Raw genomic sequence first — 26,223 nt, 5'->3', positions numbered from 1 at the left:
GCCATATTCTTGTGTACTATCTGGAAACTTCTGGGTCCGGTTTCCAAGTCACCTCTCTGAATTGCTAACACTACATAATTCTGACCTATGGGCTCCCAATTTTCTGTTCCAATTCCCAATTTTCTTTCTTAAGAAAAAGTCAGAGTAGTGCATATTAGCATATTTTATGTTTCATTGACTAGAGGTTTTCATGTTGAAAATTCCTGTACAGACTATAGTTACATGCTGTCTTTTAAAAAGAATATCTGCTTAACTTTAATCCATTACCTGAATCTGGAATGTACTAAACCTAATTGTTATATGGAGTCACCTGTGGAGAGTTTAATGGAAAAGCAAGGCGGCAAATTAGTACCATATGATTAACTTGAGTAATACCAAGTTTGTTTATCCGAGGCCCCTCAGAAGAATGGACTGTATTTTTAAGATATCACTTGTTTTCCATATCTGTACAGAAGCATGTCTCTAGTTAACTGGACATTTAATTTTCCACTTATTTATTTTCCCTCTTACAGATAGCTCTTTGGCTATTCAGTATGTGCATAATATAGAGAAAAATAATTATAGGAAAAGGGACAGAAAAAATGTCATAATTAAATTGTGCATGTGCAAAATACACTCAATATTCCTGAAACATCGATTGCTATAATCAGGTAGACTAGGTTTTTAGCAAATACTTTTTAAAACAGAGATTTAGTTCAAGTCAGCAGCAGAGGGGCAGCTATTAGAATCACCTTATACACAAATTAACTAAATTTACCTCTGATTATATTTTAAAAATCAGATAGAAAGAAAGATCAAAATGTAAATCAATGGATTTATAGAACACTTAGGCATCTTCAGTGACCTTACAGAGCAGGTTATTTCTCTCTTGTCTGAACTCTCATTAACAAAGGCTTCTGAACCTGCCAAAACACGGAAACTTACTACCTCAAACTTTTATTTTATGGTTTAGAGATTAAAGTTTAGATTGAGAACAACTGTAGGGTCAAGGAAAGTAAAACATCCATTTGAGAGAAGGCTGTTATGACAAGTTAACACACATTCACTGTTTTTATAAGGAAAAACAATAGCTGCCAAAAAATAAGAAACGATGATCAAAAGGGATTTAGGCCAATTTAAGGGGCACAAAAGCCCAAGCTATGGAATAAATATTTAAGGACTCCAAATCCTCTTTCTTTCTCCTTCTCAGCTTTATGGTGTTTGAAGCTCATATGCAAATGTTTAGCTGTGTTCTCCATCTAACTAACAGGCCGCTGAGAGCGTCATGGTTCTGCTGATTTACTGGATGGTGAACTGCGGAGAATAAGCCAAAGTCAAGGAAGCTAATTTTATGGTCACCAAACAAAAACAAAGCAAAAAAATCCAAAAGAACCAAAACAAATAAACAAAAAACAACTAGAGATTTAGAGCTTAATATAGCTTTATCCTCTGGAGAGCTCTGCCTGATTGCAGATAGCTTAAAAGCAGGCTTCAAAAGCACAACAGACTAGTATCATTCTAAAGGCTTTGCCCAAGATATGTTCAATAAATGGAAAAGCACATTTGCTTTTCTGCCTTCTGTAATGAGCCATGCCAGTAAAGCACCCGCTGGACTGGAAAGCAAGCAAACAGGTTAAATTCTCCAACTCGGTTCCTGGGTTTTAATGACACAAAGTCCAGGTTCCCAGAAGCTGTTTTCCTCCAAGACAGTCACCCTGTTTTCAAAGATGAAGATAAAGACCCTTTCCCCTTTTCCTGTGGAAATATTAGTTGAGAAGTCATGCCTTCCTCAGGTTTTTCCTTCCCTCCACCTCCTGTCCTTTATCATACCACTAGTTGCCCGGATGTAAAATCGGTCTCTTGTTCATGCAGGGAGACAAGAGCTAAGAGGAAGATGGAGGGAGCATGCCAGGGGGGAACCTGATTAGATCTGGGCCAGGCTGGGGCTCCAGAGAGTTTTCCGCCCATCAGGAAGAAGTCATAAATGAAATTAATGTCTTTAAAAGAAAATCTGCCTCAAACCATATCCCTCTCCAGTGATCTTTGTGAAGCCCTACTCTTGTCTAATTCTAGTTCTTTGACAAGGCAGACTGACACTTTCAATCTAGTAATTTAAGGGCAATTTGTTTTGAAGTGGCAATTTATTAAGTAAGATTCAAGAGTGCAGAGGGCCATCACAGTCAGGAAGAAACTCACCTCAGGTCTTCCAGGCAGGACCTATGGGGTTTGATTTCAGAGAGAAAGAAAACCTCACTGAACTTCTAATTCCTGGATTTTTCTGTCCCCATCTCCTATCCTACATTGCCATAATTGGGAATAAGTCATAAAATGTAAGTTCCCTGTTGTTGTGTTGCAATGATTTAAATTCATGGCAAGCTGTAACAGATTGAGTTCTCTGAAGAGCCTCGTACGGCAGGAGGAAGCTGGGAAGCCATGTCACCTCATTTGGTACGGGGCCAGCTCTCAGTCCTAAATCTCTTTGAAAGTACTACTTCTCTTCTGTAGTGATCGTAATGAATGGCCCACCCTAGAGGGGGCAGAGAGGCCCCATTTATCAGCAGGAAACGTGGACTTCTCTGAGATATCAGCCCTCTCTGCTTGCCATGATCATGTATGCATTCGATCTAGCATTCCATTTCTGAATGGGCTCTATCTTTGTTTAATAATAAAATGTGCGGCCACATCTAAAAGAAGAGGTGAATTTTTGTGGAGATGAAGACAGCGATCCTAGATACAGACCTGAGGTGACAAGAATCAAGTTAGACTTTCCTGAAGTTGTTTCCTGGCCCAGGGCAATAAATGATCTCAATCACCTTTTCTACCACATATTCCTATAATCCCCTTAGGGCAGGATTTTCAAGGGTCCACTTCTTTGTTCGTTCCTCCCTTGGTTTCATATCATGATCTGTTCCCAAAGGGCTGACCTCCTGCTATGGACTGATAAGACTCTAGGCCTTTGAAAAGGAAGTTTGCTAGTGGTGCCCAGGGCTGGGGCTTCCATAAAAGTTAAAATGTCTCTGCTTTTTGCTTCAAATTAGTCAAAATAAAAGGTGATCATGGGTCTGAGAAAGTACAGTCCTCCCTCCTCCACTCCTTGAACACTGTGTTTTGTTCCCAGGGCCAAGACACAGGCCAGTTCAGGCCAGCTGAGCACATAGCACTGGGGGTTCTGTCTCTCTAGCCGCTTCCTCTGGTCAATCTCCCTTTTGCTCTTCAGGCTGCCTCAGATCTGAAAAGTCTAAAACTCAGTAGAGCATATGTGGCCCATCATCTACCCTAGGGGTCAGCAAAGGATGGCCCAAGGGCCAAGTTCAGCCCACTGCCTATTTTTATAAATGGTTTTTTATTGGCACACAGCCAGGGTCACTCATTACATATTGTCTCTGACTGTTTTTGTACTAAAATAGCAGAGTTGAGTACAGTTGGCCCTTCATAGCTAAGGGTTCTGTATGCATGGAGTCAACCAACATGGATTGAAAATATTCAGAAAAGAAAATGATGTCTGTCTGTACTGAGCAAGTGTAGACTGTTTTTTCTTGTCATTATTCCCTAAACAATATAGGAAAACAACTATTTACCTAACATGTACACTGCAGTAGGTATTTTAAGTGTTACGGTTTGGATATGAGGTATCCCCCAAAAGCTCCTGTGAACACAGAATATTCAGAAGTGAAGTGATTAGATGCAGATGGTGAGACTTGTGAGCCAATGAGTCCATCCTGGTTAAATGGTAACTGCAGGTAGGTGGGGTGTGGCTGGAGGAGATGGGTCACTGGAGGCCTGCCCTGGAAGGGTGCATCTTCCCTGAAGTAATTCCCTACTGCACCCCCTCGCCCCCTTCTTGAGCTGGCCATAAATAAATGGAGCAACTTTCCTCTGCTGGGCCCTTCTGCTAGGACGTGCTGCATTATCTTGGGCCCAGAGGAATGGAGTCAGTTATCTATGGACTGAGACTTCTGAAACTTTTCCTTCTGTTCTTGTTGGTTATTTTGGTCACAGCAAGGAAAAGCTAACTAAAACCATAAGTAACTTAAGATTTAAAATATGCAAAAGGATGTATGCAGCTTATATGTAAATACTACCTCATTTAATGTAATGATTTGAGCACTGCATTTACTTTTATATAGGATTATTCAAGGACTTCTGTTTAAAAGATGTTTCTAAGGTCTGGGAAGAGAGGATGGAATGGGAATGCTGTCTTCAAGGGAAGAGCTGGGGAAGGGTGTTCTGCTTAACCACTTCTAAGGGTGCACACCTCCCCCCCAAAAAAAAACTACTGTGTGTTTTTTTTTTTTTTTTTTTTTTTTACAGATAAAAATAAAATAAAATTAAGACCTTCCAAAGGAAGATTTTTAAAAAGCCATATTGAAGCTGCCTTTATCCTACTGAAGATTTGGTATCTGAGAAAGGTCTAAGAGCCAGTCTCCTGTGGATACCAAGGGAGGATTGTAACAGTAACAGAGACTGTATGGTTGCCAGCAAAGCCAAACATATTTACTCATGGGTGACTTCAGTGTTTCCTGATTCTTGGTTTAAAACATTGTAAAACAAACCTGACATAGTCAGTATCTAGTTACCTGAAGCTAAAACACTCCTAATAGACCAGGTTTTCACTGATTCTTCCCTTTATAGTATTTAGAATGGAGAGAATAACTTCATGGTCTGAAGTTATTTAGGACTATCTGGGTTTAGATAAAAAAAAAAAAATTAGATGTTTCATAAAGGCTGGTACAACTCATTAGATTGGGGTTTTGAGTCAAAGTGAAATCTATTATAAACTATTGCTTTGGTTCAACTTGTCACTATTTCTTTCAAGCCACTGTGTCTTCACATTTGGCAAGAACCTTCATTACAGAGGTGGGCTAGGTATCATAAAATAATCCAGGTCCCCTGGAAAGTCCTGAATAATTGTTCTTTGAATCCCAAGCTGAGAAACTGAAGGATCCCATTGTGGTCCTTCCATTCCTAGCTGCACTGTAAATACATGGAAGATGTATGGGTTCCCTGAGCACAGTGCCATTTAATTGCAGCCAATATCATGCTCCAGTTGCATATGAAAGAACTGCCTTAATTATATGATTAAAAGTATCCACCATACTGGGCCATCCAGTGGGGGCAGGGTTTCTGCTTTCATGGAGATTAATCTATTATCCAAGGGACGAGGTAAGTAAATAAAATTAAAAATTACCAATAGTTAAACTATATCTTCTTGTAGAAGGATAACCAAGTGTTGGCAAATGTCTAATGAAGCCAGTGACGATCTAAACAGAGTTATCTGAAAAAGTTACACTCAAGAGTTCAGATTAGACAAACCTTTCAAATACATGTGCCTTAACGGAGAAAAAAGGAAGGGCAGTCCAGCTTTGGACTCAATAAACTCAATAAAGTACATCATGCCCAATAATGACCATAATAATGGTGGTAAGGAATGTCAAGTTCAAAGGCTTAGAAAAAGCATACTTTTTTGTAAATCACAAACTTAAACGAAGACAACACTTTTCCAGTTCACAAAATCTTTCACTTTACCCACCAGGAAACATGATAAAATACATAAAAGCGCTATTTCCACAGGCCTCTAGCAATTCTTTCTGGCTTAGACATTTGTGTCTCTATAAGAATGAAAAACTAGCACAATGAAAAAACAAAATGGAGTTCTATCACCATGGTTAACCGAACACCTGCAACCTGGATTGATTGCAATATTCGTCCCCACAGGACAAGTCATCTGATCGCTAATGTCGGTACGTGTCAGCACGGCTCATCTCTAGAACAGCTGATTTACATTAAGGCTTCAGTTCAGAGACAGAACATCTGAAAACAGATTTGTAGTTTAGTCCATCAGCTCTACAGAAGGATTGGGAATAAAAGAGCCTTGAAAGAAAATGAGGATCAATATAAAGAGAATTGCTTTGCTGCGAGAAGAACTCGACAGTGTAAGAAATGGATTCACAGTATCACTCAGAGGTGGGATTCACCATCCGGTGGGAAGGTGCTTCTCTGTTCTATCCTACATTGATCACAGAATTTTATGCCTTAGTTACAATCTGGTTCAATTTCTCATGTTAGCAATGAGGAATGTGTGGGTGTCCCTTCACATACTTGCTCAGCAAAATATGGTCTCCATGATACAAAGGATGCAGGTGGATGGGAGAATGAATTAGACATGGGCCCTATCCATCATCCAGGAGTTTACAGCCCATTAATGTAACTAAGATAAATATACTTACATATATGTATACAATACTAATGCTATATGTGTGTATATACATATTACATATGTATATATAATACATACATGTATATATAGTACCAAATAGAATATATGCTTCTACATTTGAGGATTAGGCTTTAGACTCAGCCTTAGGGGTGTTCAGAGGAAGAAAATTTTGCCTCTGATTGGGCTGGGTGGGTGGGTGGGAAGTGGGGCTTAGTGATAAGTTTTTATGGAAAACCAGCCCATGAGCCAGGTGTGGTGGCTCACTCTTGTAATCCCAGGAGCTTGGGAGGCTGTGGCAGGAGGATCGCAGGTTCAAAGCTAGTCTCAGAAATAAAGTGAGGCCCTAAGCAACTTATCGAGACCCTGTCTTAAAACAAACAAAAAAAAAACCCAAAAACAAACACACACCAGGCCCAGGTAATGTTGGGAACATAGTGGGAAACTAAGATAGAGTTCCTGTCCTCATAAATAATACAGTGTTTGGGGAGTAGAGATTTTTTTTTTTTTTTTCCATAGACTTGAAGGAGAATGAGTAGTTGATCTCTGGGCTCCCTTCTAACTCTTTTGCATGAAAATCGAGAGAGGAGACAAGCACAGTGGTTCTGTGTGAGAACAGACAGAAGCCTCCACACAGACTCTGCTCCTTGCAATACTCTGCAGATGGGATTCTTGCATCCTGGGACTTTCAGCCTAAATACATGTCTGGGAAGACAGGGGAGAGAAGCGGCACACTATGCTTTCTGTTCTCTGACAAAAATCACTCTTTGACCAAACTCTAGCCAGGCTCCTCCGAGGCCTTTTCTCAACCAGGCCTCTCAAACTTGGTCTATTAAAAACACAAAAGCAAAGCAAAACAGAAAAACAGACTCAACACAAATAATTTTTGTCTACTCCCTTACCTCCCATTAAAATACCTGAACAAATACTAACAGTTTCTACGCTCAAGACCACATCTCTAGGATGACCCCAGTCCCTCTTAAACTGCCTGCTTGAGAAAGCTCAAGGCTGCCAGAAGAATTTACTGTGTGTTCCAGCCAATACCTGACTATAGGCCCCTGACCACCCTTTCTTAGAACATTGACTACAAAGGACTTACAATTCTGTGTTCTGCCTCTGTCCCTCTGAGATGCATATGTATCTCCTTTAATTCAGGAGTGTCTTTCTCCAGATCTGGAAATGACCCTTCCCTTAAAATGTAATGCTCAGGAAGAACAGGGCCCCTGACTCCCAGCCTTTCAGGGAGAAAAGGCTCCTACCAGCTCCCAGAGGCAGCTGGCCCAATCAGCACTTAGACTGACCAAGCCTTTGTAATTTTTTACTGCCCTGACTACTGAGCCCCTGCTCCCCTACCCAATTCTCCTTTTAAAACCCCCAGTCACTTCTGCACATATCAAAGCAGATTTCAGGGTATGCTAGGCACTCTCCCCTACAGCAACAGTAGGTTGCTGATTAAAATCTGTCCCTACTACTTTAACCAGTGTCTGGCTTTCTTTATCTCTGACAGTCATCTGGCACAGTGTCTCAGACCTGGATCTGGCACCTTCAGACCCTTGATATGACAACTGGACCTTCAGCACACACGGAGACCTTGGTCAGCTTGCGCCTCTGAGTCTCCAGTGGTGAATCTGACTTCTGATCCAAACATCCGTTGAAGCAGCATGAGGACAGATTTTTATTCTTAAGATTCTGAGTGTACTCTCTGAAGCTGGATTAGAGTCCCATGCTGCTTCTAAAAGGTACCTCCTGGGTTGAAACTTTTCCTTCCTGGATACTTATTTCAAGTGGGGATTCACTCCCTGACTCCTGGGCTGGGATCATTATTTTTTTTTTTTTTTACCTGTCTGTTCTATGTGGTTTTGCTGATTCCACAGGAACTTGCCAGTCAACTGACACCCCCTCTCTGTGTGCCTGCTGGCAATATGGTCCACCACTGTGGCTCTAAGTTAATACTAAGGCTCATTGGGAACCGCGATGGTTTCTTTGGGAAACTTGAGAAGATCCTCACACTGACTCAAGTCTCTTCCTTCCTTCCCATCACCTCTGCCCATTCCTCCATTCTTTATGCCCATCTTGCCTGCACCCTTGGGTAGTTTCCTTCAATCTCCCACCTCATCCATTCCCACCCAGACCCTTAACTACAGTCACTGGGAACTCAAGGACCTCAAGAAATTTAGGGACCCCCTAAAGCAACTACCTAGGCTAAAAATGTAAGCACACATTATGAGCCCATAACCTCTGTAAGATTTTCTCTCTGAGCAAAAATAATCTTAAGTTTTCCTCTGCAAATATGGGTATGAAACTTTCACCTTCTTATTCAGCAGGTCAACTCTAAGTGGCTTATTTTCCAGAAACACAGTTTGGATATACATAGAAACTGGAATAAAGATAAATACCAACTATTAGAGAAAATATTGTCTTGTATTATTGTACTTATGACTGGCTCATGGCTAAAATTTAAAAACAAAAACCATAAAAGCTCTACTTGAGTTGGTCTTGTTTATGTATTATTTATGCATGTTTTTATATACATATTTATATTTCCCTACTTCCAGATGAAATTCCAAGATTAATTTATCAAATCTCTCAAAGGAGTTCTAACCTCATTGGCTTAGAGAGAAATAAATACGTATATAAACAAAGTTTACCTAGAACTCTCAGAAATAAAGAAAACAACTCAAAAGTTTTTGAGCTTTATGTAATTTGAGTAAACATTTGGTAAATAAAACTAGCTTGATAGTGTTGATTTAGTAAAACAGGTATGTTTTCAGAGATGTCAACTTTAGATAAACTAAAGTACACATTTTTATTTTCCTTGGTTTACTAAATAAACTAATATTATAGCAACTAGATGTTTAAGATTATAAAAGTGATGTTTGATTTGAATCAGATTAAATCATTTGGACAAACTATTTCAATAATAGTTTTGTTTTAAAATACATCTACCTAGAAACAGCTTCTAAAATCTTGCAAACTTGGTGTTATTAAGTGCTATGTATTATTAAGTAAAACAATAGATGTTCAGTGAATATTTACATAATTTCTAAATAAGGTCAAGTGCGGAAACATTCATTATTGATCATGGGATTAAGTTTATATACTTTTGGCTTTTTATTTTTATAAGGTGTGGAACTTCTAGAGATATTTAGTCCTTTTAATAAATGTGTTCTTCTTGCCATAATAAAAAATGTTATGAAACTCTACACCAAGAATGTAAATAATCCAATTGACAAATAGGCTAAGGAAATGAATAGACACTTCACAGAAGAAGATATACAAGCAATCAACAAACATATGGAAAAATGTTCAACATCTCTAGTAATAAGAGAAATGCAAATCAAAAACACCCTAAGATTCCATCTCACCCCAATTAGAATGGCGAGTATCAAGAATACAAGCAACAACAGGTGTTGGAGAGGATGTGGGGAGAAAGGTACACTCTTACATTGCTGGTGGGGCTGCAAATTAGTGCAGCCACTCTGGAAAGCAGTGTGGAGACTCCTTAGAAAAGTTGGAATGGAACCACCATTTGACCCAGCTATCCCACTCCTTGGCCTATACCCAAAGGACTTAAAATCAGCATATTACAGAGATACAGCCACATCAATGTTCATAGCTGCTCAGTTCACAATAGCCAGATTGTGGAACCAACCTAGATGTCCTTCAATTGATGAATGGATAAAGAAACTGTGGTATATATATATACAATGGAATATTACTCAGCCATAAAGAATGATAAAATTATGGCATTTGCAGGCAAATGGATGAAACTGGAGAATATCATGCTAAGTGAGATAAGCCAATCTCAAAAAACCAATGGACGAATGATATCGCTAGTAAGTGGATGATGACACATAATGGGGGGTGGGAGGGGTTAATGTTAGGGTTAGAGTTAGGGTTAGGGAGGGGGGCAAGAATGGAGGAAGGAAGGACTGTATAGAGGGAAAAGAGGGGTGGAAGGGGTGGGGGGGGGGAAGGGGAAAAAATAACAGAATGAATCAAACAACATTACCCTATGTAAATTTATGATTACACAAATGGTATGCCTTTACGCCACGTACAGAGAAACAATATGTATCTATCCCATTTGTTTACAAAAAAAAAAATTAATAAAAAAAATGTTATGAAAAAGAGTATACCTATAGAGATTATGAAATGGTAGAGTTATATAATTTACTAATCTGCTAAAGACTACTGGTATGTTACAGTTCACAATTGTTCACTTCTTAGTTTTCCCTGGAAGATAAACATTACCAAGGATTAAAAATAATAATCAATATATGTAAATAAAACTTTTAGAAGTAATAAAGAACTAGGGAAAGCAACCTTGAATGAAAGGTACGTAAGGAAGGTAGGATGTGTTTTGGTTTAAGAGAAAAGTGTCATGTTGTCTTCAAGTCTTCAAAATGACTTTTTCTCTGAACGGGAGAGAGTGTAGGGCAAAACCTCAGTGGACATGGAAAGTCATAGGAAGTTTGAGGAAAGGAATTTTTTTTATGTTGCGTGTTGAATTAATTTGTTCAAATTACCATACCAAAGTGCCACAGACTGGGTAGCTTAAATAGATAATTATATCTCAAAAGTTCTTGAAGCTGGAAGTGTGAGATCAAGGTCCCAGCATGGTAGTGGTCATTTCCTAATGAGCAACTATGAAAGTTTTTTCTTTACCTGTTTGGTAATCCATTTAGAAAACAGATATCCTGTGTCTTATCAAAATAGTTTCTGGAGCCAGGTGCATTGGCACATGCCTATAATCCCAGCAATGTGTGAGATGGAGGCAGGAGGATCATAAGTTTGAGGCTAGCCTCCACAACTCAGGGAGACCCTGTCTCAAAATAAAAAGTAAAAAAGGCTGAAGGTATAGCCTGGTGGTCCAATCCCCAGTACTAGAAAACAAACAAACAACAAACAAACAAACAGTTCCTGTGCTTCCCATTGTCTTTCCCAGGTCCTTGATTATGTAGAAGAACCAACCAAGTCTTTCAAAATACTAAGGTTTTTGTTTTGTTTTGTTTTTTTCTTTTTTTAAAAAACAAGCATCTTACTTCATATACTTATTTTTGCACTCTTTTACTGTCATTTTGGTTAAATAGGTAGCTAAGTATTGTTTCAGTGACCTGTGACCCTATTTAGTCAAGCGTTTAAACCTTTTGACATTTTTGACAACTTTGCCATCACCAAATCAAATGTTCAATGAAGTCTTCCTGATGTTGAACTGACTTTGTTATTTCCCAGAGGATGTCTGGACAATCTCAAAGGATTTATTCCTTCATCTTGGAAAAAAAAAAAAGATGTTAAAATAATTGAACTTACCTGATTGGTTGAGTGCATGAAAAGCACTATCTAATAAGAGAGGTTTAACCTTTTCTAGGCTATATTTGTATAAGTAAATGTTTTATTTCAAAAATTACATAAAGTTGCCAGAAATCTGTTGATTCCCTTGCTGTCCAGGATATATCCCCAAATTGATATGAGACAACAACAGTGTAATGTTATAAGTCATAATTCCAGTTATTATTTTAAAATGTCATACATCATAGACACAACCAAATTACCTTGTCAATTGTGTTATTTTGTGTGGGTGTGCTACTAGGGACTGAACTCAGGGCTTTGTACCTGCTAGGCAAGTGCTCTGCCATTGAGCTAAACTACAAAGTCAACTTTGTTATTTTTAGAATGGACTCTCAATAGATCTTCAACCAAGGCTATTTTAAGTTTTTGTTATTCTCAGTTATTGCTTTACTCTGTTGCTTTCTTGAAAACTACTGCAAAAAGTTCAATCCTAACTGCTTTGTCTTCAAGAAAAATGGGTTGTCTCCCTTGGTCTGGGGCATGGTGGCTCCCCAGGAACCTGTCATGACAACATACACCTATAGGTCCAGCTTCACAGGAGTCTGAGGCAGGAGGATTGCCTGAGCCCAGGAGTTTGAGGCCAGCCCAGGCAATATTAGATTCCATTTAACAAAACAAACAAAACAATAACAAAGGGGACTATCTCAGGGAACCGCATACCAGATACTCTGGGGTACAACTTCTAATGACATTGCTTAAAATTCTGAGATCACCCTGCTAAACTGAGTCAAAATATCCAGAAACGTAGAGAAGCAGACAGGATTATAAAACTGCTAACCCAACATTAAGTAGAACAAAATTAAGCACTTTGCACTGACGAAACTGACAAAGGAGGATTAGAATTGCTTTATAGCTTTTGTTTGGAATATTGCTGGTTCCTTGATATTCTATCTTGTGGGTATAAGTAAACCTCTTTTGTTTTCTTCTTAAGCTATCTTTGACCCATAACAATCTAATAAATCAAACTTCTGTAAAAAAAAAAAAAAAAAAATTGAACATTTATCTCCCCCTTCCCTTGTAGTGGGGATTGAACCTAAGGATGCTTTACTACTGAGCTACATATATCCCTAACTCTTTTTATCTTTTATTTTGAGGCAGGGTCCTGCCAAGTTGCCAAGGTTAGACTTGTGTGAACTTGTGCCTCAACTCCAGAGTAGCTAAGATTACTGGTATGAGCCACTGAGCCCAGAAAGACATTTATCTTTTTATCTCTACCTGATCTCCCCCAATTTGGAAATTATTATTGAGCATTCTTATTTATATGATAGTAATTTGCTGCATGTTCCAGCCAACATCTGACCATAGGACCCTGACCACCCTTTCTTAGAACACTGACTACAAAGGACTTACAGTTCTGTGTTCTGCCTCCGTCCCTCTGAGATGCATATGTATCTCCTTTAATTCAGGAGTGTCTTTCTCCAGATCTGGAAATGACCCTTCCCTTAAAATGTAATGCTCAGGAAGAACAGGGTCCCTGACTCCTAGCCTTTCAGGGAGAAAAGGCTCCTACCAGCTCCCAGAGGCAGCTGGCCCAATCAGCACTTAGACTGACCAAGCCTTTGTAATTTTCTACTGCCCTGACTACTGAGCCCCTGCTCCCCCACCCAATTCTCCTTTTAAAATCCCCAGTCACCTCTGTACGTATCAAAGTGAATTTCAGGATATGATAGACACTCTTCCCTACTGCAGTAGTAGATTTCCAATTAAAATCTGTCCCTACTACTTTAAACAGTGTCTGGATTTGTTTATCTTTTGACATCAGAAACGGTGGAATAAAAGTCACATGTGATTCTCCTCTATTTTGGGAAAATGCCTTCACTCTGGTCTCTGATCTTGGGGAAACCTTATTGGATTTTTTGAGGTGTTTTCTCTTAATGGTTCTCCTAACAGAGATTTCAAATGATTTAGATTTGCTGATTGTTTTTTCTTAATACATTGCTGGTTCAGTCTACTAGGGAAGATCCATCAAGGATGGAAAAAAAAAATGTCAAGTGAATTTTTAAAATTTATTATTTGAACCAATGGAGTAATAAAACTCAGTTCTTTCTTTTCTTTTTTGGGGGGGTTTGTTTTTGTTTTTTAAATGCTAGAATGAGATGAAAACACAATGGAAGTTAATAGTCCAACCTATATAAAACTGGATATTCTACTTTAATATTTATATGATCTCATAATAACATCTGTCCTTATTAGTTGTGACACATGCTACATTAATCAGGTTGTGCAAAAAATGCAATAGATTAGTTTTGAATATAATGAAATATTTGAAAAGCCCAGGTCTTGAATTCACTTTCACAAACGGGTAATTCAGCACACCTACACAATGTTCCTTAATGTCTGCTGTTTTCATAGCCTTTTTTTCCTCTGCTCTGAAAAGTTTTTTTTTTTTTTTAAAGTATCCAGTAGTAACTGAGTTGCTGCTTCATATATTCCCAAGGGAAAAGGAAGAATTATGTGATGCAAATATTTCCTATTTGAGATGTAGCAAAGGTAACGAACTTTGTCAAATTTATCAACACGTCAAGGTAAGGTACCACTAGGTCAGCACAGCATATGGCATCAGTTTTAGTACTTTGGCTCAGCACAGGAAGACCCAAGTTTACACTGTAGCTTGCCTGCTCTCTGTGTGTGTGTCAGGGAAAGTTACTGAGCCTGTCCAAATATCACTTTCCTCTAAATGAGTGATAACACCACTACCTATTCCATAGAGCGGCTGCATGGAGAAATGGAGATGTTACATGTGAAGTTCTTAGTACGGAGCCTGGCACACAGCAAGTATTAATAATTCTTCTGCATTATCCTCTAAGGAGACTAAATCCTGATCTTCAGATGGCTAGCCTACCCTCAGTGGATACCAGCAGTGGATTCCACGCAACCTCTCCCACTCTGTGCATCTTCAGGATGTCATGTAACATGAATCAAAACGTATCTACACATGGCATGAGTTCAAAAATACACAGCATGCTCTCCTGCATAAATTTGAAATTCATCTTAGGCTGTTTGTCAGGCATGTGAAAGGGAAATGTATCCTAAATGAGCGAAAGAAAGCAATGAAAGAGAGAGGAACGAGGCCAAGCTGTGACTTAAAATATGTCAGAGTCTGGGCTATTTTTTCCATCAACATGTGTTGTTCTCATTAATGGGATTTTCTCACACACTCAGTAAGAGAACAGGCAAAAGTGTGTTTTGTTATAGCTTTAAGGCTCATCCAAACATTCAAGGGATGTGGTAAACCTTCAATTTTCTGCAGACTATAATCATCTCTGTGAGATCGAGTGCTCATGACTTCAAGCATTCTGACCTTTGAAATAATACTGAAGCTCCTTTTAATCTTTTTTCTAATAATGAGGCGAGTTTATTATATTCACTTAGTCAAATGAGACTTGAAAATATCTCTCTGACTATCTGTCAACGTCACTTCTATTTTCTTGTTGGCCACACCTTTAGTCTTGAAAACAGATGAGAGGGAGACTGTCGTCCACGGGCCACATCCAGCCTACTGTCTGTTTTTTGTAAATAAAGTTTTATTGGCTCACAGTCACACTATCTTGTTTACATTTTGTCAAGGGCTGCTTGTATACCATTATGGCAGAGGTGAGTAGCTGTGGCAGAAATTATACAGTCAACAAAACCTGAACTATTTGCTACCTGGCCTTTTATGGAAGAAATTTGATAACGTTTGTCTTAACTCATTCTCTTTTCTAGAAAGAAAGAATTCCACTGGAATTAAGATGCATATTAGATTCTCAGTGAGAATTTTTAAATTTTCCATGTTACTAAATCAGACACTTTGCCCACTGGCATAGAAATAAGAAACTGAAGATAGAAATAGCACTTTGGGATTTGGGAGTCATTAATTTATTAATTAACTCATTAAAAGCAGAGAAGCACTTCTCCAGTTAGTTTGTGAACAAAATACACACCACCTCTTGGCCTTATGGAGTGTACCGTCAGATGAAGGACAAATGGTGACCACTTCATTCATTCATGAATTCTTCATTTATTCATTGGGATGTGCCAAGAAATACACGGGGTTTGCACCAGTTAAATACACGAATCATGCATTCTAATGGGGCAGAGAGAGTCAGTAAACAGATACATGTGGAGATGGCAGGGTTTTGGCGATGCTGTGAGAGTACTGGTTGAACCATATGGCACTGACATTTTTATAAGTCAAAAAGAGTAGAATGTTGGACATTTCCCTAGAGTTCAACCTATCTCCTAATATGGCAAGCTAAGGAGGGACTTGTGGATGACTGTGAAGTGGGAGGTCAGAGTAGGCCTCACAGAGGAGATGACAGCTGAGCCAAGACTTGAGTGACAAGCAGCAAGCTGCCCTGCCAACAGCTAAGGAAAGATTTCCAGGCAGGGGGAGGGAGGAGCTCTTGTAGACAAAGCCAAAATCAGCTTGGCTGTGTGTGTGTGGCTGGAGCAACATGAGCTGTGGTGAAGAGGGAAGAGAACCAGCTGGAGAGGGGGACAAGGGTCAGGTCAGATAGGGATAGGATGAGGATACTGGCTTTTGTTCTAAGAATAAAGAAGAAGGGTCTAAGTAGGAAAGTCACATGACCTCGTCCATGGCTTTAAATGTTTTCATTCCTTGTGAAGCAGGGAGGCCAGTCTGGGTGGGTGTGGGGGGAATGGACAAACTTAGATGTCAGCAATGGAAGTTCCAGAAGAGTGGAGATCCATGGGGGTTGGCAATCGCATCAATATAAATTAAGTGGGAAAATAAAGGACTGGGGAAGCCTATCTTCTCATTTGAGTCCCTGGCTGGATAGTGGTGTTATCCTTGAACCTGGTAGAGCTGGAAAAGAACAAGGTCCTAGGGGACTTCATAGATAGAGTTTGTGTCCTAGTAAACTTTGGACACCTGTGTTGTATTCAATTGGCTCTGCTGAGGAAAGTTCTGGAAGCTCTGAAGAGAGGTGTGGATTGGACTGTCTTAAATCATGAGAGAAGTCACGGGAATAGAAGTCAAATCCCCAGGGCAGAGGACAAGTTGGAAGAGAAGGGGAATTGACTTTACTGCTAATGAATTTTGCCACTTTGTCTCCTATGCACAATTTCTTCTTAAAATGGGAGCACGAAACTAGGTTTGGGTGTTTAAGACCCGAGGCTTTGGAGGAGGAAAGGCCACGTGTTCGGGCCCTGCTCCCTATTAATTAGCTACACGTCAACTTTAATTCCCTCCAGTCATGTCTACGAACATTAAATCATGTCCTAATCGTAACTGTCAGGTTTATTTGTTTTATTCTTAACCTCGTGGGTCTACTATATTTTTTGTATATTTTTTTCTTTTCTTTTTCCTGATTTAGCTTCTTTTGATTCTTTTCTTTGAGTGAAGCTCTAGTGTTTGTGCTTTCCCAAGGGCCAAAAGAGGAGTCGTAATGTAGAGAACTGTTGGTGTGTCTTTTGGTGGCAATTAGACCTCTTTTATGTCCATTGAGACAGAGAGTAATTAAAACATGGCCACTAGCACTATTCCTACCTTTGATTTCTCCATGTGACTAAATGGACGTGGGACAGAGTGATTTCAAATATATTCCTCCTGAGAAAACTCTGTGACCTGAAGGTGTACCCGGCAAGCCGATCCTATCTGCAACACCAAGTTGTGGCATAAGCAGATTTAAAAATCACGTCGCGTAATCACTTCTCAGGAGCAACAGGTTTGGCAGAACTCCAGGCCACATTCCTGACCAAACACCTGAAAACGTTCCAGGTTATGTGGGCTGAAAGCCTTTCCGCCTTTTAGTATGCTTTGTATGCCAAGTATTCTACTCATTTCTTCATCAGTTAGAGCATAACTGTTCTTTTTTCTTCACTAGCATGGAGTCTCTCATGCTATTTCTCTAGATTTCTAAAGCATTTTATTGACATAACTCATATCACAGACAACCCAGGGTGGTATTAGCACACACCGCTCCCTGCTCATAGATTACCCATTCATAAGTTGTCTTGTAGCTTTGCTTCTCCTATCTATCATAGGCAGAGACTTATTGTTGGTGACTGAATAGCTCAATGAACCAAAATTAGTCCAAAGGATGTCTGATTGTAAATAACTAAGGGATTTAAAATGCAGTGAATAATTCTACCCCTTTATAAGTCCTTACTTTGGGGAAGGACTACACACAGTTAAAATGCTGATGGAATCATGCTTGCCCAGAGGAGGTGTGGACAGAAGGAACTTAGTGTGCTCAGAGTAGCCCATGTGAAAATGTTTATCTTTCCCAGGTCTCGCCAGTCCAAGTTTGTGAAGCTTTACTTATTGGAGCCATAAAACAAATTTCACTTATATCAGGCACACATACAAGGGAAGGCCAACAGTATCACCTAGTTTAAAATAGGCTAAGACTGGGGATCATTATCTAAAAAGACTCTTGGAAGGCTACGTTTTCGAAATTTGTAAGCTTGGTGAAACACATTTCCAGTGCCAGAGCTTTCCTTATCTGCTTGTACAATAATATTAAGTTAATCACTCAAAAAGAATTTTTTTTTAAAACACTCTTAAGATGTCTTTCAATTTTAGAAATAGGTTAGTAATTCAGTTAAAGAAAGAGAATAAAACTTATTCTAATAGCTGTGCCATCAGAACGATTTGCACAAGCACTTTACCATAGCTCCATTAAAAGGAAAAGTCTAAAAATACAAACAGAAATATCACTGAAAGACCCATAAAAATGTTTGTGCCTTTTCACTAAGAAACCCTGTGAATTTTTAAATGAAAATAAAAAGGTATAGATGCAAAGATGTTCATTGTGTTGGTAGTACAAACCAAGGATTGGAAACGATCTAAATTTTCAACAAACACGATAATTTAGTAAACAATGTAAAACAATATGATGGTGTTTTAGTCCTTAAAATTAGAATTATGAAATATAGAAAGAAACATAGAAATACATTAATTGGAAAAAGGTCATAAAAATCATGTATTACATGAGTACAAAATATGTACACGGAAAGTTCTGGAAAGCAAGATGTGAGCATTTAAAAAAGAAAAAAATTAAAATATTGGTCCTTGTTCTTTTATTTGCCCTTTTCTAAATGTTGCTTGAAAAAGTAATAAAATTAGACAAACACTAAGGCAGAACTCACAAAAGGGAAGTAAGAAATTAGTAAATTAATGCAAGAAAAATGCCAGGAAAAAGGTGGTCCCAGTGATGCGCTTGTTTCTGTTCATTTGTATTCCTTACTTGTGGTTCTGGTCTACCTTTTAAGACACCATTTTTTGGGGACAGGTATTTGGCCAAACATGAGATTGTATAGAACTACTTTAAGTCAAAATCCCTCAAGTTAACATTTTTATATTAAAAAAAAAAAAAAAAAACTGCCCCAAATACTTTCATTGAAAAATATCAGTTAGAATTAAGTCAAATCTACCAATTCATTGTGGATTCTACCAGAAGCATCAATTAGACTTACGTGGGATGACACATGAACTTGACCACTTTGAGCTCCTGGGATCTAAGCTCTAGGGCCTCTAAGAGATGAAGAGGTTAGAGTTCACCTCTATAGGTGAGAAATCGACTCTTCGATTTTAAGGTCAACTGCTTTGTTTACTCTATCTTTTCCAAATTAGGCCTGGGAGCTGGGGTGAGCGGGGAGGTCACAGGAGGAAACCAAATTTCCACAAACTCTCTTCCAGGAGGAGCCCTACTAAGGTTTTGGGACCAAGTCCATCTTTCTACTTGAAATCCCAGAAAGTGTGCCACATTCCACCTTGTCCCTTCAGTGCCCCTTGCCCCCCAAAAATTAAATAGGAGGACCCCTGCGTGTGAGCCAGGGTGGGAACAACAGGGTGGCGCATTACCCAGGCATCTGCATCCCCTCCTCCAGGGAGGCTCAGGACTGCGCATTCCCTGCCTCCCCCGGTCTGCTGGACTTTGTCTGGGTGTCCACACCGCGTCCCTCCCGGCGGAGGTGCCTGCCACTCAGCCCCCCGCGGGGCTCGCGCGGACGCTGGGCTGCGCCTGGCGGGGGCGGCAGGAACTTGGCAGTGAACTGAGACAGCGGGAGAGCGCGCGCGGGCCTACCTTAAAACTTTCCAGTCTCTCAGGGGATCCAAGTCAGAGATTAGGGAGACCATTGTCTAAGAGGCGGCGCGGGCGGATCCGGAGAGCAGAGAGGGGGCCGGGCCGGGGCCACGGGGACGCGGCGGCCGCTGGGCTCTGGCCGGAGCGAGCGGCGCCCCGCGCCCGGCGCGGCGCTTCCTCCTTCCAGGACTGATAAGCGCTCGCTCGCCCTGGCTTCTCTCCACCCTCCGAATCAATCCTGCGCTCTCTTTCTTCCCAGCCCCGCTCCCGCTCCGCACGCCACCTTTTAAAGCCCCTGTAATCTGCGCCAACTGATCAAATTTGACCTTTTTGTAGCCCACTTTATTCCAAGCACAGCTCTGAGTTAAACCTCTCTTTATTAACACCGTCCTCCTTGGCTTTCTTTCGGAACAAACACAAATCAAGCCTGAAGCCTCCAGCCTTTACCGGCAATCATTTACAGATTACTGCAAGCTGCAGTCTTCTCCCCCCTTTGGGGTGTTTCTCCTGCCTCTGAAATTTTGCTTTCATATTCCTGTCAGAGGCTGGTTCGGTGGCTCTCTTCCTTTTCTTCTCGGCTTAGGTTCTGGGACGCTGACATCGGGGCTTAGAGCTTCCCTTGGAGGCTGTAACTACATTTCTGTTAGGATTTATTTTTTATTTTTTTTAAAAAAATAATTTGGAGCTGGGCTGCTAACAAGCTAGAATTTACTGTGTGATTTGCAGCAGAGATTTTCCTACTGTGTTTTTGTCCCCTCCTTTCTGTCTTGTGCTTTTAAATGACAGGCAGGGGGAAATGTACAATCTTTCTAAACATGACAAGAAGATGTGGGCTTCTTTCTCCTTCCACTTGTGCCTTTTGTCCTTTACTTAAAACCAAACATGCTTTCAGTGATCCTCTTAAATTGTGCATAACAGATGTTAAAACGGACCCGGAGCTGTATTGTTTTCTCAAGGTGTCCACGGTTCATCGCTCATCCCTCTGGACCCTGGCGGGTTCTTTGTGGATACGCTGATATCTAATTTTCATAAGCACTGCCTCTTAAGCATGGTTCCGTTTCCCCTGGAGGGTCCTGGTTCTAGTTAATCCCTCTGTAACCCAACTTCTTCTTCCTGTCCTCCTGGGATCCAAGGAATTAGACAATCTTCGAATCTATTGGTGCAGTTTCCATGCCAGGTCACTCAGACTACCGAGATTTTTGTTATAGATGCATGCCACGCGAGCTTTCCTTGGCATTTTTTCTTCATGGCAAATTCCACTTTTTTCTCACATTTATTTTAAAAGGAACATTTTAGATCATTACCATAAATGGAAATGCAGCTTCACTGGTCTTTGGTAGAAGGAAACTTTAGGCAACAACTAAAAGAAAACAATTACTATTGTACCTAGCCACAAAGTAGCCACAAAGACCAGCTGAAGGCTCTGAGAGAGGTCCTGTTTTCTCTTTGTTGAAAAGATAGTTTGGAGGCTGGAAATGTAGCCAGGGGTAGAACTCTTGCCTAGCTTCTGTGAAGCCCTGGGTTCTACCCTTAGTACTGGGGGGGGGGGAAGTTGGGGTGGGGTGGGGGAAGTAATGGGTCCATAAGGACACACTTTCCCCAGCAGGAGACTTCCCTCAGGAGGAAGGGTGAAGGTGTATGGAATGGAGAACATGGTTACCCAATGTTTTGTAATGTCTGTACTACTTAAGATCATCAGCAGGGACTAATGGGGAATCCCACTTTCTTGCCTTCAGGTAGAACTCACCAAGAAAAGAGAATCTGGGTTCTTTGCTTTTGGAAACTTATTGCCAGGAAGTTCCGGTCACTCCCTTGCATAGCATTTGAATCCCTTCCCTACTACCCTGTTCTCCATAGAGCCCACTGAACTTAAAATAGCCAGCAGACCCTCAGTTTAGACTTGCTTTCTCTTTTACAATCTTATCTGTCCTCCTGAATGACTGAGAATGACACTATCTTTATGCTAAAATTAAAAGAGAGTTTCATACCTTGTGCAAAAATCATTGCCTCTCTGGGGCTTCATGCTTCTTCCTGGGTTGTCTTTGCTGTCCCACTGTAATCTTGGACCACAGAGCAATCATGTGTAAACATTTACATAACACTTCGAATCCCCAAGTACTTCACCAAATGTGGATGATAATAATAACTTTTATATAGAGTGTACCTCCAAAGGGTTCTGAGGACTCAGATAATTAATAAAATATTTTCCCTTTAAAAGTTAGTGAGAGGAAAACAAAAGATTATAATGAAATAGTTTTTGCAACTCTAATGACATCATCATTATCATTAATCCACTACACCAGGGAGACTCAGGACTTGGAAAGGGAGGGAAGGGGGTTCTTCAGCTTGGAGTTCCGGGTTAATGAGGGAAAGGGGGAGGGGCTTGGCTTTTGGCCAAAGGACAAAGGGACAAGCTGATCCTTCTAAATTATGAAATACTCCTTTAGGGCAGTAATATTTGCAAAAACTTTTTAAAGGAAGTAAGTAGAATCTTTCCCTCAAATAAAACCTTGCAGCAAATCATATAAGAAACAGATAATAGCTGAAAAACATTACTGTGTACAGCAATTGTTCTAGTTTTTAATTGCATTTACTCATTCACTCCCCAGAACTAATTTGTTTTTGAGGTAAGTGACCAGCGGCACTCTTATTTTGTCAGTGTAAAAGAGGACGTTTCAGCATGGAGACAGTAAGCAACTGACCTGAGCTTCAGGTGGTTAACTCAGCAGGTATACCTATGGAACTCACCTGAGCAATCACTACAGGACACTCTCTCCCTCTGGCAGAGGGTAATATATAAACAGAGCACTTCTGCCTGGGACTGGGATTGGAGTCTGGCGGTTAGGGATGGGTAAGAAGCATCCCAGAAGTTCCTTTTTACTCCTAAGGCACCACAGAACCCTGGACTTTGAGAGGACACCATTTGAAACTCACTTTCTGAAATGACTTGTGGGCGAAGGAGAGGAATAATCTTTTAAAGGATGTATTGAGCCCTTAAAAGGCTGGAAATTTTATTTTTTCTTAATTTCGAGATCCTACCATCTTCTTGCATACTCTGGACATGAACTCCACACTTTTGTATACTATAAGTTTTCTTCTTCTGTTTCCCTGAAGCACTCTGTTCCTGATTCCAATGACTCATACCAAACGGATCCATTTTCTACTAAGAAATAGGCCATCAGAATGATTAATTCATCTTCAACGATGAGGGTGCTTACTAAAAGAAAAGTGTTGCCCTGTTTGAAATTGAACCAACTGTTTATAACACAGCAAGGCAACAGGAAATTTTTTGCTTATGAAAATTAAAGAAAATAAATAAGTTCAGTCTTGAGAAACTTGGACCAAAAAAATGTAATTTTCCTCTATGTGACTAAATGAGTTGTGAGGTTTCATTTTCTTTGTCTTCTCAATTTGCATAAACTCACCCTTTTACATCAAATTATTTTGTCGTTGCTCTTAATGGTTCTTCAACAGCAGCTCTCCTGAGTGTTTCCTATCTGTTGAACTCTTTGCACATAAAGTAATGTACATGATTGGTCTACTAATACCAGGAATAAATCTCATAATTCTCCCTATAACTAAAATTTCTGTAACATCCCTCCTTCTGCCTTTGGTTTCTTCAGTTAAAAAAATAAAGGTGGGGGGGGGAACAGTACTACAACCCAATTCTAAGCAAAGAGGAAACCTACTATCTGTCTCTCCCCCCAAACAAACTCCTGTGAACCTGTGGTTTCCACACGTTGGGATTAGAGTTATGGTGACAGCAAGTGGAAATGCAGAGTCTCATCTAGGAAATGACAGCAGCAGCCCAGGAATCTGCATTGCCCACCAGGTCTCAGCAGAGGACATCATGAGTAATGCTGATACAGAAGGAGAGTGGGCAGGCAGAACATTTACCCTAGTTCCATAGTATCCTGGTGGGTTTTCATGTAGTTATGGAAGATCTCGTTTGGAGCAAGATTAGAAACTCATTATATGCGTTAGTAGAGGACTGGGAAGCACTAGAAAGCGTGGTTTAACTAAATAAAGAAAGAAAAAAATGTTTCCCATCAACTCTAAGTTAAACTAACTAGGTCATAAGACTTAAGAAAGATAAGTCTGATGTCTTTGTAAGTTTCTGTTTCACAAAATGTCTAAGTTCCTGGTAGCAGGAAGTTTTTAAAAAGTATTTTGCAAGGAAAAAAATGAAATTTTCTTTTTCCATTTTTTTTTCTAAGTTCATCTCCATTACTGATAAACTATAGTTTCTTTCTAGGTATCTGATTATTCTACATTTTCTTTCTTTCTTTGTTTCTTTTTGGTGTTCGATTTGTTATAGGAAGGTTTGCTTCAACCTGTTTGTTTCTGATTCTCTTACTTCCTGATAAAGATTCTATCCCATTTTTCTTCTCCCAGACTTTTCTTCAGAGTTGCCTGCTCTTACTTTCTCCTCAAGTGGGTAAGTTCTCTCCTTTTAAGAATGTGAAATGAGTAATTGGAAATGCATTCGGCTGCTGTAAAAGAAGCTTTTCTGGTCTTGTTGATGTGCCAAAGTTTGAAAGTTGGCAGATGGAAGGAGCTAAGAAATGCCTGCACTTGTTCTTGACCCTGGAAATAGGATGCAGTTTAACATGCCTCTCATAGCAGACCACAGTGTGGCAACTGTGACCGGCAGGGTCACCAGATAAAACACAGCACACTTAGTAGAAGTTGCACCTCAGAGAATCAGGGAATAAGTATGCCTCCAAATATTGTATGAGACATATTAAAAATTTTTATTTGCTTTTAATCTGAAATGCAACTTTAACTGTGTGTCCTGTGCTTTTATTAGCTGGCAACCCTATGCTAGATTGATTTTTAAATGAAAATACCAACATCATTGTGATCATTATTTTTCATTTATGGAGGTCTGTGAAGGTATCCTTGATGTTATTAACAAAGCATCTAAATCCACATATCTGTCCTTAAGGTTTTTTATTGTGTTGGTTGTAAACTAAATATAAGGTGGCTTTTTGAACAAAGCAGTGATATGATTTAAGGCTTATATCTTCAAATACTAGAAATTGGGGAATTCCACTCAGTCTTCCTGTCCTAAAATTGGCTACTTAAGTACATTTTTTAAGTGTTGGAAACACTGATATGTTGAGAACACTGAAGCTCACATTTTGTAAAATGTGAAACATCTTTTTATTATATTTATTTCATACTGAGTGAAGTCAGGTGTGCTACCTGGTGCATTTTCTCAGCTATTTTGGTGGCCAAGGCAGGAGGATGGCTTGAGTCCAGGAGTTCAAGGCCAGCCTGGGCAACATCACAAGACTTTTGTCATATATATTTTAAAGGCAGCTAACAGAACTGCAATGCTTTCTTGCTTTTGCACCAAGCAACAGCTCCCACTAGAAGAAATCGGTACCTGAATAGTTAGCCATTAATCTTCAGTTACATAAAATGTGTATTGTACATATCCTCACTTTAATGATGTCTATAGAGACAAACTTCCAAAGATGGCTTTTTTCTTTTTCTTTTTTAGATAAATGAATGTAACTTTAATGGAATTTCAAGTGCTTTCGTGTTTTGCTCACGGTGCAACACCTGATACAATGAAAAACCTATGAACAAAGATGTGTTTTGGTGCTTCGTCAATAACCTGAGAATTGCTATTATGGGACACTTCATAAAGTAAAAAAAATTCTAAAGAGTCTCTAAAGAGACAGCTTCAAAACCTGCTAAGTATAGTGAAAGACCCAATGTGTTATTATACGGATCAGTGTATTTCCACTGGTACTAAGACCCTCTTAACAATTGGGAAGGGATGTTTTTCTCATTTGGAATCTCGGTCAGCAGAACAGGAGGGCAAAACAGAGCAAAATTGGAGGATGGGAATGTTGGGTCTTTGCCAGGCATATTTTAAAAGTGAGAAAGAAAGAGAAGGAGGAGGTTCAAACCAGCTGGCTGTTTTTCATGCCATTCAAAGGAATCACAGGCCAAATTCAGTACTTCCAGTAGGGAAAAAAAAAAAAAAAAAAAAATAGAGATTATTTAACTCCTGTACTGCCATGGCAGATGAGATTTTTAAAGCTACGTAATGTTCTAATTTTTCAACCTGCCTCTGTTAGCACTCACATCTTACACCAACAGGAACCAGGAGTGCCCAGAGGAAAGAGAGGTTGTTCAGAGTCTCCATATCAAAGACCTGGGAATAGAATCTGAAATGTTGATCAGACCATCTTTTTGTTTTGTTTTTCTTTAAATGGCAGCTTTAGATCTCTCTGGATTTTTCACAAAAGACAGAACTCCTCACTGGCTTTAAGAGGGAAATCTGAGTTTTAGAGCAAAACCAAACCCAGTGGCCATGTTGCAGTCAATGGAACGCCAGCAGGGTTAGCTCTCTGAGGACTGCCTAACGGAAGACTGTCCTTCAATCATCAAGAGGAAAAAGGTGAGCCTTCCATTACTCACTGAAGAGAGCGCCAGCAGACCTGAGTGGAGATAAATGCAACAGATTCACCTGAACACAGAGCTAAACAGGCACTACTTGTTAATTTGATTCAGGTGATAACTACCTCAAAGGACAATATTGAATAATGGGATAAAGTATTTATTTAGCAACCAAAAGATTCATCCAGCATGCCAAGCATTTCTCCATTCGATTGCCAGGCCAGGCAG

General features: G+C 39.8%; 1 protein-coding gene across 2 annotated transcripts in view; it reads right to left on the bottom strand.

The window, feature by feature from the left end:
• Celf2 (CUGBP Elav-like family member 2) overlaps window positions 1-21,644 on the bottom strand; it is a 507,177-nt gene extending 485,533 nt beyond the window's left edge. Inside the window, exon 1 of one of the 2 annotated variants that reach the window (XM_047520132.1) lies at window positions 21,567-21,644. In XM_047520132.1, coding sequence (XP_047376088.1) covers window positions 21,567-21,601 — 35 coding nt within the window. In that variant the 5' untranslated portion in view covers window positions 21,602-21,644. Of the gene's footprint in view, window positions 1-19,578; window positions 19,811-21,566 lie in introns of those variants that run through there. The other variant, XM_047520129.1, reaches the window with a different exon arrangement.
• Window positions 21,645-26,223: the final 4,579 nt, after the last annotated feature.

The sequence above is a fragment of the Sciurus carolinensis genome, chromosome 12, assembly GCF_902686445.1.
Source record: "Sciurus carolinensis chromosome 12, mSciCar1.2, whole genome shotgun sequence".
NCBI classification, from domain to species: domain Eukaryota; kingdom Metazoa; phylum Chordata; class Mammalia; order Rodentia; family Sciuridae; genus Sciurus; species Sciurus carolinensis.
The sequence above is the reverse complement of the archived record's forward strand: the minus strand, read 5'-3'. Positions and strand labels throughout refer to the sequence as shown.